Source organism: Squalius cephalus (genome assembly GCF_949319135.1).
Source record: "Squalius cephalus genome assembly, chromosome: 24".
NCBI lineage: Eukaryota > Metazoa > Chordata > Actinopteri > Cypriniformes > Leuciscidae > Squalius > Squalius cephalus.
This window is the reverse complement of record NC_137145.1, coordinates 17,664,018-17,681,837: the sequence shown is the minus strand read 5'-3', so window position 1 is coordinate 17,681,837 and position 17,820 is coordinate 17,664,018. Positions and strand designations below refer to the sequence as shown.

The following is a 17,820-nucleotide window of genomic DNA, read 5'->3' as shown; positions in this document are numbered from 1 at the left end:
AACTTTCTCAAGCCAACTTAAAGTTTGTCTCGACAAACTTTTTAATCTAGTTTTAACATGTTGTTGGTATTAAATGTTTTAACAATATGACACAAATATGACTAGAAAGAGTACATTCCCAAAAAAAAAAAAAAAAAAAAAAAAAAAAATTGCATGCCCCCAGAAAACAAAACAAAAAACACAATTTCTCTGTTCCCTGTCTCACTCTCTCTTCATGTCTCACTTTTAGGTGCGTCGTATACAGGCAACCACTCCATCCTTTGCTCAGGCTGTCAATGCAGTTGCCACTGCGCGGGAACACAAAGCCACAGTGACCCCTGGCAGCTGTAGTGTTAAGGGGTTTTATAGGACACATGATGTGACGTTGCCCCCGGGTGGTTAGGCAGGGGAGCGTGTAAACCAGGCACTGTAATAAAGTCATGCTTTGAGAGCACTCGTTGGAAATCTCTCTCCGCGTTTATTTGTTAAAGGAGTCATAACCTAGTATTACCTTGGATACCCACGCTCTATTATAGTCTTTCAGGCCCTTCTAAAAAAGAAAAGTGGAAAAAAAATAAACACAGAGCTCCTCTGACCCTCATTTCTGAAGGCATTATTGTCTCGCGAGATCTGATGCGATATTTTGGCTGTCGTGGACGCGTTGATTGGTGGCAGGAAGGAGGGGGGTTGACACCGCAGGTAACGCTTCAGCATATCATTCCAAAATGACATCATGGCGCAAGTTTTTTCTGATTTCTCATTACTATGACTGCCATGCTCAGTTAGCGTAACTTTAAATGTAACTGCAATCTCAGTCATTTGTTGTTTGCAAAGTAGCAGCCATTTCCCATGTTTACCTCGAAGCTAATATAATAGCATACAATAGCATACAATAGCCGCATTAGCAGTTAGCTGCTGTTTGTTACACACAGTAGAGCAATAAAAACACAGTCTTACCGTTTCAATTGCAGGCAAGTCTCTGATTGTTGGAATGGCCCCTTTTTCCAAACGGAGCTTCGATGCCAACTTCGCCTGATATTGCCCCAAATTTGTGAACGATTCCGGCGTAAAATGATTAGCACAGACACCTAACGTTAAGCCAGTGGGAAGGGTTGTAGGAACCGCGTCATTAAAAATGAATTTAATCCACTGGTCCCTGACAGCTTGGTCCGTTCTTGGGAGAGAAAACACATTTACATGTTGATTCTGGCAGTCAACAACAGAGCAACTCACGTGTGCACTACGTTTCTGCATCTTTCGCGACTGAATATGAGGGGGAGAGGGGCAGGGCTTCCTGCAGCATAGGTCTGCGGTGTCCATATATGGTATATCCTGCCCCGTCTTGACGTCAAGTCGGGGCAGAAATTAAAATCTCATATTTGAGTGCGCGTGCACGTGGGCTGTTTTACGAACCCAGGGGTAAACAAACGCTTCACTTTTAAATATCGGCTTCCCGGCCAGTGTATAATCGTTAGGCAATCATAACATACATTGATTCTCGTGGAAAAGTGAAAATTACAGGTTATGACTCCTTTAAGTTAGAACCACTTAACTCAACAGCAGCAGTGCTTTGTGCTTTTGTCATCTGCTGGTTCCCCTATTTTACCTACTTCACATACATGGGAATGTGGGCAGAGACCCATCCAAACAAATTGACTCACTCTATCGTTCTTTGGTTGGGATACCTCAACTCTGCACTGAACCCCATTCTCTACCCAGCCTTGAACCGGGATTTCCGTCGGGTTTTCGCACAGCTGCTCTGCTGTAGACAGGGCAATCAGGGGGTTTTGCCTTTTGTCTGAACAATGAGTGCCCTTCTAAAAGAAACAGACTCATAGCTATTCAACGAAACATTCAGTGAATACCAGGGCTCATTTCACAGTTTGAGAAAATAACTGCATGAATGCATAATACATTAAGAATGATCTGCAATGACTATTTAATTATAAAACCAGAAATCAACAATACAAATGGTATATATATATATATGCTACCTAGATGGTATACAGTATACAGGTGCTGGTCATAAAATTAGAATATCATCAAAAAGTTGATTTATATCAGTAATTCCGTTAAAAAAGTGAAACTTGTATATTATATAGACTCATTACATGCAAAGTGAGATATCTCAAACCTTTATTTGTTATAATTTTGATGACTATGGCTTACAACTTATGAAAACCACAAAATCAAAATCTCAGAAAATTAGAATATTACATGAAATCACATAGTAATTACACAGTAATCCCATGGTCATTGAACCAGGTTTTGGTTATTTTGGCAGTGTGGGCTGGTGCAAATCCTGCTGGAGAATGAAGTCAGCATCTCCATAAAGCTTGTCTGCTGAAGGAAGCATGAAGTGCTCTGGAAACGTCCTGGTAGACGGCTGCGTTGAGTGGACAGCACAGTGGACCAACACCAGCCGATGACATGGCTCCACAAACCAACACAGACTGTGGAAACTTCACACTGGACTTCAAGCATATTGGATTGTGTGCCTCTCCATTCTTCCTCCAGACTCTGGGACCTTGGTTTACAAATGAGATGCAAAATTTGCTCTCATCAGAAAAGAGGACTTTGGTCCACTGTGCTTTATTAAATCCAGAGTCAACGCAGACGTCTACCAGGACATTTTCAGAGCACTTCATGCTTCCTTCATTTTCCAGCAGGATTTGCACCTGCCCACACTGCCAAAAGAACCAAAACCTGGTTCAATGACCATGGTATCACTGTGTAATTACTGTGTGATTTCATGTAATATTCTAATTTTCTGAGATTTTGATTTTGTGGTTTTCATAAGCTGTAAGCCATAATCATCAAAATTATAACAAATAAAGGTTTGAGATACCTCACTTTGCATGTAATGAGTCTATATAATATACAAGTTTCACTTTTTTAACGGAATTACTGAAATAAATCAACTTTTTGATGATATTCTAATTTTATGACCAGCACCTGTATATGCTACCTAGACAATCCAAATGCACTAATATTTAATTATTATATTGACATAGTTGGCAATAACATCAGAAGGAATCGGAAGTCTTGCTCATCTACAGAAAATAGATACTTCCACATGGATAAAATGTGTGCATTGCATGGAAATATTTATGCTTGTTATCGCTCTTGTGACTGACAGCCTCTGCTTTTCGCAACACCAAAGCATTTCATTAGTGACTTTCAACCACTGTGGCAAAATTCCTTAAACTTCTCAACACACAGCTTTTGCTTTTGACAATGCACAAAAACAAAACAAAACAAAAAAACATTAATGATTAATGAGATAAGATGCTTTCTTTGCCTAAGTTGTGACTGAGTGGCCAAGACAGGTGTTTAGGGGGGGCTCATCCCACCCCTGCCCATGCCTAGATCCGGCCCTGGGTGAGTCGACTTTAGCAGTTAACTGTAACATTATACAGAGATTGTGACGTACTGTAAAATGAGACTTATTTGAAATGATTCAAATAAATGTTTTATTTAATGGTATTTCAGTCAACACTTGTTACATTTACAAAATATAATTTGAATCAATGTGCTCTTTCATCCACTGTAAAACAGAAATGCTCATCACAAATAATTTTCCTTATTGGTTTTTATTTATTATGTTAAATTAACAGGCTAAAAACAAATATGTTGCTGATTAATCCGAAGATTAAAAGAGAACCACAAGATTAAACCAAAATCAGAAATATCTGAATGTGCTTAGGTTTGGACAAAGCAAAGCCAAATCTAAGGATTATATTACTGTCCTCTGCAATAATTTCTGTAATTCCTGCTAGTAGATATTTTACAGGTAGGTTGCAGGTCTCAGTTCAACCTAATATAAATAGCAACAAAAACAACAAATCACTGGAAGGTGATTAGGTATTCTGGGTAAGCCTGTACATCATTGAAGATCACAAACATGGTTGGGTTGCTTATGTTGTCTGTCACACTGTTATAAAGATCAGCACTATTGGAGCTCTTCGCAGGGGGAACAGGAAGGCCTTGTTTTCCTTGAGTGAAATCACCAACAAGCACCCTGGCGAGGTACATGCGTTCATGTCCGTTGACATCAGGTTTAGAATAGCCTTGAGCTGAGTAACTCGGGTCCACAGCAAAATATGTACCATTCCCATACATGGCTCCTAAAAATAGAACAAGAGAAATATAATGTTGGTTTAAAAGACAAACTGATACAAGTGCAAACAAAGTTTATGCTGGATTTAACAGTGTCGAGAGCAGGGCGGGGCCAAAAGCCATGGGAAATAGAGTGACGACAGTGAAGGGTGAAAGAGGACCAGGCCTGGGACATTTTAAGTTGTTATTTGATTGTTTATATGAGCTGTATTCTTGCCAACTGCTACTCTTTTCATTTTGTTATTTATGTTTATCTTAGTATTAAAATTTATGTTTAATGTTTGCCGGTTCTGCTTCCCTAAACTGAACTTTGTAACAAACTAATACCATGTGCCCCAGCGTAGCTGCGATTGAAGCCGTGGTGATTGATCTGATCTGTCTTATCAGGGCCAGTGCCGTGGAAGAGACGCTGTTCATTGTTTTTGTGGTTGTTTTTGTCTTCCAGTTCCTCCTTTTTGATCATGTAGTTTCTCCAAAGTGTGCTGTTCTGAACTCTTTCAATCTAAAGACAAGAATAAACATTCAGCTTAATAAAACATTACTATTACACTATTACTATAGTGCTAAATTATAAAACCAAAACCTTTCAAAACTAATAAATATACATTCCTCCTTCTCCTTAGTCTAGTCTTACTTGAATGATGTTAGAACGTAGTCGGGTTCTTCTGAACTCTTTCTCCACTTCGTCATATTCAGTCGAGCCTGCTGTGAGTTTTACAAGAACAACCGAATTTCCTTTCATGTCCTCCCAGTGTGAAGGCAAAGAACTTCGAGCTGCAGCTGCATCTATGGACAAGAACAAAAACATGAATAACTAATCTTTGTACATGATGGCCTTTGGATCATTGTCTAAATGATAAAATATTCACACCTTGCAGATCTACTCTATTCAGTTCAATCCTCATTCTCCCTCTTCTGGCTTCTTTGCGAACTAAATCGGCATCATAATCATCATTATTAATCTTGATTCTCACTGAAGGTTGCTGGTTCTGAAAGGCCTTTTCCAGGTCATAATTAGTCAGCATATCAAAGTCTATGATGCTGCGTCCATTTTCCTGATATTGCCACTTGACTACACTGCTGATCATAAATGCCTCACGTCTTCGGGTTTCATTCCTTTCCACCTTGCGGATCATGTCCCGAATACGACTCTCTACACAGTGAACATCTCTTGTCAGTCCCTCCAATGTGACGACAGAGTCTTGGCCTTTCTTCTCAAGTTGGACACTGACTGTGAACTCCCTCTGCATGCTGTTCAGCATTTCTACATCCTCCTTTGTGAAATGAGCAATGGCTGGATCACAGATTGGGACGGTCAAATGCTCCCGTACTATGAAGCCGTTGATCATGTCCCTGGCTTCCTTCAGGTCCTCTGGTGTCTCTCCACACAGCTGGAACACAGCTGGCTCAATTTCCTCACCCACCATCACAAACTCTTCATTTGAGGGAGATTCAGAATTTCCCCCCCAAAAAAAGTCTGCAGGTTTGATAGAAAAAAATAGAGATCAATTATTTTTAATTTAAAAACAAATTCAGATTAATAGAAAAAGCATTATTTTTATTGTTTACTGACCTTTAATTTTGGTAAGCAGACTTTTATCCTCCTCTACTTTCTCACCAGATCTCCTGACCATGCTTTGGTGGAAGTCTCCCAACATGTTCGTCTGGAATATGAGAAACTTCACAAACTTTACATGCTCTGGTTTCTTTTTCTTCACAAAGTCAACAACTGCATCAACCATTGCATCTGCAACATCAGCTGGTTTTGCACCACCCAGACCTAAAGGTTAGAGACAAAAATCGAAAAGAATAATAAATAATTCACACAAAATTTCAGTATAAAAAGTTTTAAATAAATTTACAAAAAGTAATATATACAGGTGCTGGTCATAAAATTAGAATATCATCAAAAAGTTGATTTATTTCGGTAATTCCGTTAAAAAAGTGAAACTTGTATATTATATAGACTCATTACATGCAAAGTGAGATATTTCAAGCCTTTATTTGTTATAATTTGGATGATTATGGCTTACAGCTTATGAAACCCACAAAATCAAAATCCCAGAAAATTAGAATATTACATGAAATCACACAGTAATTACACAGTGATACCATGGTCATTGAACCAGGTTTTAGTTCTTTTGGCAGTGTGGGCTGGTGCAAATCCTGCTGGAGAATGAAGGAAGCATCTCCATAAAGCTTGTCTGCTGAAGGAAGCATGAAGTGCTCTGGAAATGTCCTGGTTGAGTGGACAGCACAGTGGACCAACACCAGCCGATGACATGGCTCCCCAAACCAACACAGACTGTGGAAACTTCACACTGGACTTCAAGCATATTGGATTGTGTGCCTCTCCATTCTTCCTCCAGACTCTGGGACCTTGGTTTCCAAATGAGATGCAAGATTTGCTCTCATCAGAAAAGAGGACTTTGGTCCACTGTGCTTTATTAAATCCAGAGTCAACGCAGACGTCTACCAGGACATTTTCAGAGCACTTCATGCTTCCTTCATTTTCCAGCAGGATTTGCACCTGCCCACACTGCCAAAAGAACCAAAACCTGGTTCAATGACCATGGTATCACTGTGTAATTACTGTGTGATTTCATGTAATATTCTAATTTTCTGGGATTTTGATTTTGTGGGTTTCATAAGCTGTAAGCTATAATCATCAAAATTATAACAAATAAAGGCTTGAAATATCTCACTTTGCATGTAATGAGTCTATATAATATACTAGTTTCACCTGTTAAGATGAATTCTTGAAATAAATCAACTTTTTGATGATATTCTAATTTTATGACCAGCACCTGTATATATATATATATATATATAAAAGACAAACACAAAGCATCTTACCAGTGGCAAGGACTGGGAAGGCAACAGAAGTAATTTGTTGTGATTCGCACAACTTCAGAACGGACAAAACAATGTCCTTAATTTCAGATGGACCACTGCGTCCAATAATATGGATGATGTTTCCACATGGCAGGCGCCCGGCTGAGGTCACAATCTCTGTTTGCTGCGTGTTTGATGATCTCACTATTGGAAAAAAAAAAACAGGTTTACCAATTGTCTCTTAAAGTTCATTAGATCACTTTTGAAGTATTCAAAAAGGTAATGTCCATCAACAAGAAATGATAATAGATAAAAAAGAACACAAACCAATCTGTAAACATTCTTGTTCCACTTGTGATCCAGCAGCGTCTAAAATGGCCTTGGATACTCCTGGATAACAAAAAATAAATAAAAATAAATGACAGTTACATTATAATTCTCTTCAAATGTGAAATAAATTATAAATGAAACAGATTCATTCAAATAAGCAAGACAGTGTGTGAAGTTGGATTAACCTGTTTTCAGAGAAAATGTCGGATTTGAGGAGTTGACAATTGCATGAGTTTTTTCTTTAGTTATATCTCCTGATGAAACCTCCAGAGTCACTCGACCCAGCTGCATAGTGTGCACCCCAAGAGAGGGAGAGGAGACTTTGCCAACAAGCTCTAAAAAAAAACAAAGATGTACAGTGTATATGGAAAATCTCTTTTGCCACTATCCTAAATATATTCTGTGGCATTTGGATATATTTTTTATCAGAATAAATCTTTTAATAAAATGTACTCAAAAAATAAGTGGGATGGACATCAGATAAGAAAGTTACCAGAGGTCTGAGCTGACTTTCCAGAAGTATTTATTTTAGGCACTGAATCTTGATGTGCTCCTTTTGTGATGGGACCCTGGATCCAATTTCTAAAGATGCTGGTAAAGCACTAATAGATAAAACACAGAAATATACAAGACAACATTAACATGAGCAACTATGGAAAATTATTTAAATAATTTATAGTTTAAAATAAATAAAAAGCACATATTGATCATACTTTATGTGATGCGAAAAACCTTGACTTTGTGTTTTTACGGTTCTTGAATCTATTTTTCCTTCACTCACCTGAATGCTCTCTTTGTCAGAAGGGTGCACGATCACAGTTACCTCTCGGAGATTTGTACAGTTAAATTCCTGGAATTCTGTCAGCATGATTCTGGCCACCAGATCTTTAGGAAAGCCAAGATTCCCAGTGCCGATAGCTGGGAAGACGACTGAAGCCATTCTCCTGGAATCTGCTTTTTTCAGGCAATCTCTAATGATCTGAACGAGTACCTTTTAAAATGTAAATAAATATATCTATTATTATATTTAAATAAGAACCATCATCATTGAGAAGAGATCCCCTGACATGACTTTAAAGCACTTTGGGTGTACAATAGTTCATTAGGAAGTGTGCTATATAAATACCTCATTCATTCATTCATTCATCTAAATAAAGAAATGGAACCTGCATATTGTCACAGTTCTGTTCTGTTTGAGTGTTTTTGTCACTGATCACATGTCTGTCTTTGTTCTATTTCCCGCCATTTCTTGATTTCCATGGTAACTGTCATTTAGTTCATTTGTCACACCTGTTTCCTCGTTAGTCTTGTCAGCTGTGTCTTGTTTCCCTGATCTGTTCTCCCCTGTATTTAAGCCCTGAGTGTTTCAGTCTTCACTTGGCGGTCAATGTTTAATGTTAGGTTTATCCTTGTTCTGAGCGCACGCTCCCTTTTTGTTTGTATTTGTTTATATTTAGAATTAAAATCTTGGAATTCATCATCTTCGTGTTCGTCTCCTACTTCATCCACCCAGAAGCCTGACACATATGAGGCACATCATTTAATCATCCAGCAGTAACACAGTTAATGACAATTTTGATTAGAAAATTGTTATTCTCACCATATCTGTTGAGCCTTGTTTCCAAAATGGACAAACTACATGGAAGACTTTTTGACATTTTAGTTTATAACCATCTGTGACGACCATATCACCATAACTGATTTTGCTTGAGCGAGCAGCTCTGTTGATTTCTGACTGGATCTGATGGCCAGCAGTCTGAAGGAGTGCATTGGAGACGGCACCTTTACTGAGGTCCGAGTCCTCCGACATAGTGTTTACAATGATATCAGCCTGCAGGAGAAAAAAAAAGGAGATGCTACTTTTGGAGGAAATGGTCACCATTATCATAAAACAATATAAAATACCTAACTCTGATCTCACCTGTATGCTGGTAAAAAACTAAAAAACACTGCATAACATGTTCAGGCTTTTTTTTCTTTCAGAGAATGTATCATTAAAGGGATAGTTCAGTCTAAAATGTAAATTCTGTTATGGAGCAGAAGGTTTGGAATGACATTTGGGTGAGTAAAATGATGACAGACTTTTGATTTTGGGTGAACTATCCTTTTAATTATATTTTATTTTACTGCATTTCACAAGTATAATTCTAAAAGTATATCCTTATGCAGTGGGGTTTTTTTTTTTACTTTCTTTGTTTTAAGGATTTTTAGATATTTTTGCTGGAAAACAAGTGAAAAAAACCCCTCAACCTTTACACTTACATGTGCATCCTGGATGTTTCCTTTGCTCAGAAAGATTTTTAGGCCCTCTTTTGTAGTTTTGGTCTCAAGAACACTCAACCTTTCAAAATGATCAGATCTGCCACCAGAGCCTGAGTGTGCCTGTCCTTCAAAGTATCTATTCCCCCGGCCTTTGGGACCTTCAAACACTTGGTTTCTTTGGCCATAATTTCTGTGGCCACTTTCAGGATAGCCCTGTTCATAGTTACTATACCCATGAGGTTTGTTTTGCTGAGGGAAAGTCATTTGGGGGTTATAAGCAGCAAACTCCTTTCTGACAGCTTCAGCCATGGCTTTTACATTGCTGCCATTGTTGTCAACCAAGTGAATCTCAGTTAATGTGCTACTGGAGCCTCTGCGGTTATGATCTTCAATGTACTCACACACTTCCTTGGCGATTGATTCAGTGCAAAGTTCAAGAGGACAACCAAATATCCCTGAACTAATAACTGGAGTTGCAATGGAGGAGCAGTTTTTGCTCGACGCCTGGTTCAAGCTTTCCCTCACAGCACGTCTCAGGCGTTGCACTGCGGTACGTCGGTCTGAATCGCTGAAGCGAGGTCCAACAGCGTGTACCACATATTTACAGGGAAGACGACCAGCGTCAGTGATGATGGCATCTCCAGGCTTCAGACGCCCATTTACTTTTATGTAATGGTCAGAGTATTGCTGTAGACATGGTCCGGCAGCTTGTAGAAGTGCGAAAGCTACACCATCACTGTGCATCAGATCTTCATTAGCAGCATTGACCACAGCATCAACACTGAGCTTGCAAATGTCTGCCATCCTGACAGTAACAGTTATTCCACCTGGTGTTCGAACTTCACAAGAGACCTGGCCAAAATCTTCAAAACTGCTTACAGAAAATTCCTCCTTCTCTTCCAGCATGTTATCTTCCTGGAGCACCACCACAAACCTTTTATCCTTCAACAGCATTGAGAGCATCATTTTACCCTTTTCCTTGAAGTACTTCTTTGCTCCTGCCTTTTTAATGATGAGTGTGTCTGTGTAGAGAGCATCTGCCAACCGTTTAAAGAAAGTCAAAGCTGGCTGGACAAATATACGCTGTCCAGACAGTTTGATCCAGGGTCTCTTTGAATCAAAATTCACTTTCACCTCCTCAGACTTCATTAAATGTTGCCAGTCTTGTGATTTTCTGTCTTTGATGAATTCAACTGCTGCATGTGATTTGACACGAACAGTTTCTTCAATTCTACTGTGTTCTACAATGAAACGTCCTAAGTTCTCACTGACCTCCATCACCGGCTCTCTGAATCCAGTCACTATTATTTTGTCTCTCTGTTTAGAAAAGTTTATAATCACAGATGTCTTTTTGGAAATATTGAACAATTCTTGCCATTGTTTTTTGAGATTCTGCCACTCTGACATTCCAAGGACACCCTGATCTTCTATAATGAGGTCTTTGGATGTAAGAACCATATTCACCCTCTTCTCTGCCTCAATAAGTGCTTTTTCTGTGCTCCCAATCACAACAACATCTTCATTTTCGATTGTGTATACAGCAGTTATTCCATGAGATATAAAGAGATCTGTGGACATTTCCTCACAGTTCACTGATCTCAGGAACTCCAGGACTGAACGGTCAATCTTTAAGGGCTTCTGTTTCATGTTTATTTTCTTCTCAAGGACCCAATTCTTGAAGGCAAGAATTTCTGTATGAAGACCTGCAAAAACTAAGCTGTTTATTTTTTTGTTGTAGTCAATGAGCAGGTGTGGAGGAACAGCACTTTTCAGGCCATCTTGTAAAAGCAGAGAGTACATGGCAGGAGAAATCTCCATATGGTCTGTCACACTGTTCTTCTCTCTCTCTATTTGATTTGTTGCTCTCTCTATAATTTTATCCATGATGGGCTTCAGTCCAGTTATCTCATGGGTCATTCCCGCCAGTGTCAGGACACCTTTAGTGCCATCCATATCTGTGAAAACCTTATCTTTCACCAATTCCTTTACATCACTCTCCACTTTAGACCACAAGGGGTGTGACACCGGCCACTCAGATGTTGTGTAGTTTGAGATTATTTTCTTGAAGGCATCACAGGCATTCTTACTCCAGCCATCAATGTGTCTGGTAACTCCTTTCTGTTTCAGTAATGCTGGATCAGGACTGAGCAAAGCTTCAGGTTTGTCCATGTTCATTTTGCAGAAATGTGAGCTCATCTGGTCTTTAATAGAGGAAATCTCCCCTTTCTTGATGAGGAACTCCCTGATGGCAGAATGTACACTGACAGTAATGGGTTCAGGCAGCTTCAATTGTGGTCTGTTGCCACCATACAAGACTGTATCCAGTGATTTAAAGTAGGGATATATCTTGACTGGAACTCCACAGATGTTATTCTCTTGCTTCAAAACTCTCTCTATGGCTATAAAGAATGAAAGTTGCAGGTACAATGAATAAATGTAACGATATTGTTAAAATTAGGTAAATAAATGTAATCAATTCTAGAATTATAACAGCAAAGACTACCACCAATTGCACATGTATTCATACCTTCTTCCTCCTGAAAGGTAATAATGGCTGCTTGCTCTGATGGAATTGTGATAACTTCCTCTACTGGACCACCCCATTTCTCAAAATACAGCTCCAGCAGCATCTTGTTGTTGGCCTCAGCTGGAAGATTCTCCACCCGCACACATGTGCTTCTCTCCAGTGCACGGGCCCTCAGATCATTCTTCTTGAACTTATTATGCGTTCTGCTGTCCTCAAGGAACTTTACTGCATCTGTCAGAAATGATAGTTTACAGAATGTGCCGGATGCATTTGATCAGGGGCGCGGGAAGTACGGGTGCTGCAGCACCCCGTTTTCACAGGATTGTAAATTCAATGCAAATTTTTGTTAATTTACATTTATTCGTTTTTAGCATTTGATAATTTATTTGTGATAAACACTTTTTAAGTAGGCTATTTTTTAAAAAAGTGTTATTTACACATCAAGGAAAACATCTTGGAGCGCTGCTTGCTGGAAGGACCCAGAAGCTGCTCTTTGGTTGGGTTTCAAACTTGTATTTAGAGAAAAAAAGATTCAAGATACTTCTGGTTCAAAAAAGTTAAAAAGCCTTCATTTAAACCATGGCTCACTCAAGAAACGTTAAAAATAACTAAAACACTGCACATTTTATTTTATTTTATTTTTATGTCCCATATACCAGTCTGTTGCATTACGATTGCAAGCCGTATCAATAATGTCAAAAAAGTGATGTGCAGTCAAATATGTGTATGCTGTTTAAACGATTGTTCTCAGCGATACGCTTGTTGTGCTTCGTGGAGTTTTGCATGTTTATAGACTCGATAATATTTCTTATTTAAATGTTGTGAAAAAAAAAAAAAAAAAACAGCAACCCCAACCTAAACCTTCTTCCCAGGCCCCTGTCAAGTCATAATAGCATACAACAATATATACCAGCAAAATATCAAAGGTGTTCATTTTTATAAAAATCAAATTTTTAGATCTACAATTTTCTTCAGTTTTCTAATTTCCTCCAGGCCAAAATACCATCATGTAAAGCTCAATCATTATGTTGTCAAGTTTAAGCTTTTGGTGCAAAAGAGTTTGACTAAGTGAATTATGCTTACATTATGATTAAAAAAAAATATGTATATGTTATATGATAACTTACCACTGGGATTTTTAAAGGTCACAACTGCTTTTCTTAATTCTGGTATTAATTCTATTGTAAAGTCATTTTCAGAAAGACTTGTAATGTTCTCCACCAAAAGAGTCAAAACATCTTGTTTAATCTCATCTGGAAGGTTCTCCAGGACCACAGCACTTGACTCTCTCTCTATTTGATTTGTTGCTCTCTCTATAATTTTATCCATGATGGGCTTCAGTCCAGTTATCTCATGGGTCATTCCCGCCAGTGTCAGGACACCTTTAGTGCCATCCATATCTGTGAAAACCTTATCTTTCACCAATTCCTTTACATCACTCTCCACTTTAGACCACAAGGGGTGTGACACCGGCCACTCAGATGTTGTGTAGTTTGAGATTATTTTCTTGAAGGCATCACAGGCATTCTTATTCCAGCCATCAATGCGTCTTCTGGTAACTCCTTTCTGTTTCAGTAATGCTGGATCAGGACTGAGCAAAGCTTCAGGTTTGTCCATGTTCATTTTGCAGAAATGTGAGCTCATCTGGTCTTTAATAGAGGAAATCTCCCCTTTCTTGAGTAGGAACTTCTTGATGGCAGGATGTACACTGACTGTAATGGGTTCAGGCAGCTTCAAATGTGGTCTGTTGCCACCATACAAGACTGTATCCAGTGATTTAAAGTAGGGATATATCTTGACTGGAACTCCACAGATGTTATTCTCTTGCTTCAAAACTCTCTCTATGGCTATAAAGAATGAAAATTGCAGGTACAATGAATAAATATAACGATATCGTTAAAATGAGGTAAATAAATGTAACCAATTCTAGAATTATAACAGCAAAGACTACCAGCAATTGCATATGTATTTATACCTTCTTCCTCCTGAAAGGTAATAATGGCTGCTTGCTCTGATGGAATTGTGATAACTTCCTCTACTGGACCACCCCATTTCTCAAAATACAGCTCCAGCAGCATCTTGTTGTTGGCCTCAGCTGGAAGATTCTCCACCCGCACACATGTGCTTCTCTCCAGTGCACAGGCCCTCAGATCATTCTTCTTGAACTTATTATGCGTTCTGCTGTCCTCAAGGAACTTTACTGCATCTGTCAGAAATTATAGTTTACAGAATGTGCCGGATGCATTTGATCAGGGGCGCGGGAAGTACGGGTGCTGCAGCACCCTGTTTTCACAGGATTGTAAATTCAATGCAAATTTTTTTTAATTTATATTTATTCGGTTTTAGCATTTGATAATTTATTTGTGATAAACACTTTTTAAGTGGGCTATTTTTTTAAAAAAAGTGTTATTTACACATCAAGGAAAACATCTTTGAGCGCTGCTTGCTGGAAGGACCCAGAAGCTGCTCTTTGGTTGGGTTTCAAACTTGTATTTATAGAAAAAAGATTCAAGGGACTTCTGGTTCAAAAAAAGTTAAAAAGCCTTCATTTAAACCATGGCTCACTCAAGAAACGTTAAAAATAACTAAAACACTGCACATTTTATTTTATTTTTATTTTTATGTCCCATATACCAGTCTGTTGCATTACGATTGCAAGCCGTATCAATAATGTCACAAAAGTGATGTGCAGCCAAATATGTGTATGCTGTTTAAAGGGGGGGTGAAATGCTCATTTTCACTCAATCTCCTGTTAATCTTGAGTACCTATAGAGTAGTATTGCATCCTTCATATCTCCAAAAAGTCTTTAGTTTTATTATATTTATAAAAGAAAGATAGGCTGTACCGAGTCTTTCCGGAAAAAAACGAGCGGCTGGAGGGGTGCCGTGTGGGCGAAGCTAAAGCTGTGCTAACGCGCTGAGCTAACAACACACAGAGACATTTGTTCAACAGTTTTGCTCACCGTCCGGTTCCAACGCACGACCGCGAACCTTTATCATTGTGACTGCTCGATCCTTAAGCATGAGACGATCTGCAAATCCGTCGATCTGGGCTTTGTTTATAAAACAATCATCGTCGAAATGCAGGGAACAAACAGTCTTACACAACTCCGTTTATGCTCAGGAAAACAAACTCCATCCACGGGTCCCTTAACGCCGGGTTCTTTGGGAATCTGTGCAGGGTTGTCTTGCCCTGGCAACCAAAAACACACTTCTTTGGTGACATTGACTTCCCAAAAGCCGGGCAGGGCGCTTTGATGGCGAACTGCTTTCACTCTCTTGCTCTGGTCTACGAGTGCGCGCGCGCCCGCGATCTTACCGGAGAAGTGCCCTTAGAACCCATATAAGGAAATTCCGCACCATCTTACGTAACATAGACCCACACTCGAAAAAAACTTTCCGAAACTTGTGACAAACCGGAAAGAGTATTTTTGTTCCAAAAATACTCCTTCAAACGTACAACTTAGTTTTTGAAACTTTGTCCATGTTTAGCATGGGAATCCAACTCTTTAACAGTGTAAAAAACTCAGTATGCATGAAATAGCATTTCACCCCCCCTTTAAACGATTGTTCTCACCAATACGCTTGTTGTGCTTTGTGGAGTTTTGCATGTTTATAGACTTGATAATATTTCTTATTTAAATGTTGAGACCAAAAAAAACAACAAAAAAAAAAAAACACAGCAACCCCAAAATAAACCTTCTTCCCACGCCCCTGTCAAGTCATAATAGCATAAAACTATATATACCAGCAAAATATCAAAGGTGTTCATTTTATAAAAATCTAATTTTTAGATCTACAATTTTCTTCAGTTTTCTAATTTCCTCCAGGCCAAAAAGACCATCATGTAAAGCTCAAGCATTATGTAGTCAAGTTTAAGCTTTTGGTACAAAAGAGTTTGACTAAGTGAAATGTCCTTACATTATGATTTAAAAAAATTATGTATATGTTATATGATAACTTACCACTAGGATTTTTAAAGGTCACAACTGCTTTTCTTAATTCTGGTATTAATTCCATGGTAAAGTCATTTTCAGAAAGACTTGTAATGTTCTCCACCAAAAGAGTCAAAACATCTTGTTTAATCTCATCTGGAAGGTTCTCCAGGACCACAGCACTTGACTCTCTCTCTATTTGATTTGTTGCTCTCTCTATAATTTTATCCATGATGGGCTTCAGTCCAGTTATCTCATGGGTCATTCCCACCAGTGTAAGAACACCTTTAGAGGCATCCATATCTGTGAAAACCTTATCTTTCACCAATTCCTTTACATCACTCTCCACTTTAGACCACAAGGGGTGTGACACCGGCCACTCAGATGTTGTGTAGTTTGAGATTATTTTCTTGAAGGCATCACAGGCATTCTTACTCCAGCCATCAATGCGTCTTCTGGTAACTCCTTTCTGTTTCAGTAATGCTGGATCAGGACTGAGCAAAGCTTCAGGTTTGTCCATGTTCATTTTGCAGAAATGTGAGCTCATCTGGTCTTTAATAGAGGAAATCTCCCCTTTCTTGAGTAGGAACTCCCTGATGGCAGGATGTACACTGACAGTAATGGGTTCAGGCAGCTTCAATTGTGGTCTGTTGCCACCATACAAGACTGTATCCAGTGATTTAAAGTAGGGATATATCTTGACTGGAACTCCACAGATGTTATTCTCTTGCTTCAAAACTCTCTCTATGGCTATAAAGAATGAAAGTTGCAGGTACAATGAATAAATGTAACGATATTGTTAAAATGAGGTAAATAAATGTAACCAATTATAGAATTATAACAGCAAAGACTACCAGCAATTGCACATGTATTTATACCTTCTTCCTCCTGAAAGGTAATAATGGCTGTGTGTTCTGATGGAATTGTGATAACTTCCTCTACTGGACCACCCCATTTCTCAAAATACAGCTCCAGCAGCATCTTGTTGTTGGCCTCAGCTGGAAGATTCTCCACCCGCACACATGTGCTTCTCTCCAGTGCACAGGCCCTCAGATCATTCTTCTTGAACTTATTATGCGTTCTGCTGTCCTCAAGGAACTTTACTGCATCTGTCAGAAATGATAGTTTACAGAATGTGCCGGATGCATTTGATCAGGGGCGCGGGAAGTACGGGTGCTGCAGCACCCCGTTTTCACAGGATTGTAAATTCAATGCAAATTTTTGTTAATTTACATTTATTCGTTTTTAGCATTTGATAATTTATTTGAGATAAACACTTTTTAAGTGGGCTATTTTTTTTAAAAAAAAGTGTTATTTACACATCAAGGAAAACATCTTTGAGCGCTGCTTGCTGGAAGGACCCAGAAGCTGCTCTTTGGTTGGGTTTCAAACTTGTATTTATAGAAAAAAAGATTCAAGGCACTTCTGGTTCAAAAAAGTTAAAAAGCCTTCCTTTAAACCATGGCTCACTCAAGAAACTTTAAAAATAACTAAAACACTGCACATTTTATTTTATTTTTATTTTTATGTCCCATATACCGGTCTGTTGCATTACGATTGCAAGCCGTATCAATAATGTCAAAAAAGTGATGTGCAGTCAAATATGTGTATGCTGTTTAAACGATTGTTCTCACCGATATGCTTGTTGTGCTTCGTGGAGTTTTGCATGTTTATAGACTCAAAAAAAAAAACAGCAACCCCAAAATAAACCTTCTTCCCACGCCCCTGTCAAGTCATAATAGCATACAACAATATATACCAGCAAAATATCAAAGGTGTTCATTTTTATAAAAATAAAATTTTTAGATCTACAATTTTCTTCAGTTTTCTAAT

The 17,820-nt window shown here is 38.6% G+C and overlaps 1 protein-coding gene across 2 annotated transcripts in view; it reads right to left on the bottom strand.

The window, feature by feature from the left end:
- Window positions 1-3,431: 3,431 nt before the first annotated feature.
- Window positions 3,432-17,820, bottom strand: part of LOC307152393 (protein mono-ADP-ribosyltransferase PARP14-like) — a 76,674-nt gene continuing 62,285 nt past the window's right edge. Inside the window, exons 5-21 of one of the 2 annotated variants that reach the window (XM_079860975.1) lie at window positions 16,866-17,096; window positions 16,018-16,737; window positions 14,028-14,258; window positions 13,180-13,899; window positions 12,053-12,283; window positions 9,526-11,924; window positions 8,864-9,094; window positions 8,045-8,254; window positions 7,757-7,865; window positions 7,449-7,598; window positions 7,261-7,323; window positions 6,955-7,137; window positions 5,672-5,878; window positions 4,970-5,575; window positions 4,733-4,884; window positions 4,426-4,600; window positions 3,432-4,106 (exon numbers count right to left, since the gene is read on the bottom strand). In XM_079860975.1, the coding sequence (XP_079717101.1) occupies window positions 3,826-4,106; window positions 4,426-4,600; window positions 4,733-4,884; window positions 4,970-5,575; window positions 5,672-5,878; window positions 6,955-7,137; window positions 7,261-7,323; window positions 7,449-7,598; window positions 7,757-7,865; window positions 8,045-8,254; window positions 8,864-9,094; window positions 9,526-11,924; window positions 12,053-12,283; window positions 13,180-13,899; window positions 14,028-14,258; window positions 16,018-16,737; window positions 16,866-17,096 (6,899 nt within the window). In that variant the 3' untranslated portion in view covers window positions 3,432-3,825. The remainder of the gene's footprint in view (window positions 4,107-4,425; window positions 4,601-4,732; window positions 4,885-4,969; window positions 5,576-5,671; window positions 5,879-6,954; window positions 7,138-7,260; window positions 7,324-7,448; window positions 7,599-7,756; window positions 7,866-8,044; window positions 8,255-8,863; window positions 9,095-9,525; window positions 11,925-12,052; window positions 12,284-13,179; window positions 13,900-14,027; window positions 14,259-16,017; window positions 16,738-16,865; window positions 17,097-17,820) is intronic. The other variant, XM_079860976.1, reaches the window with a different exon arrangement.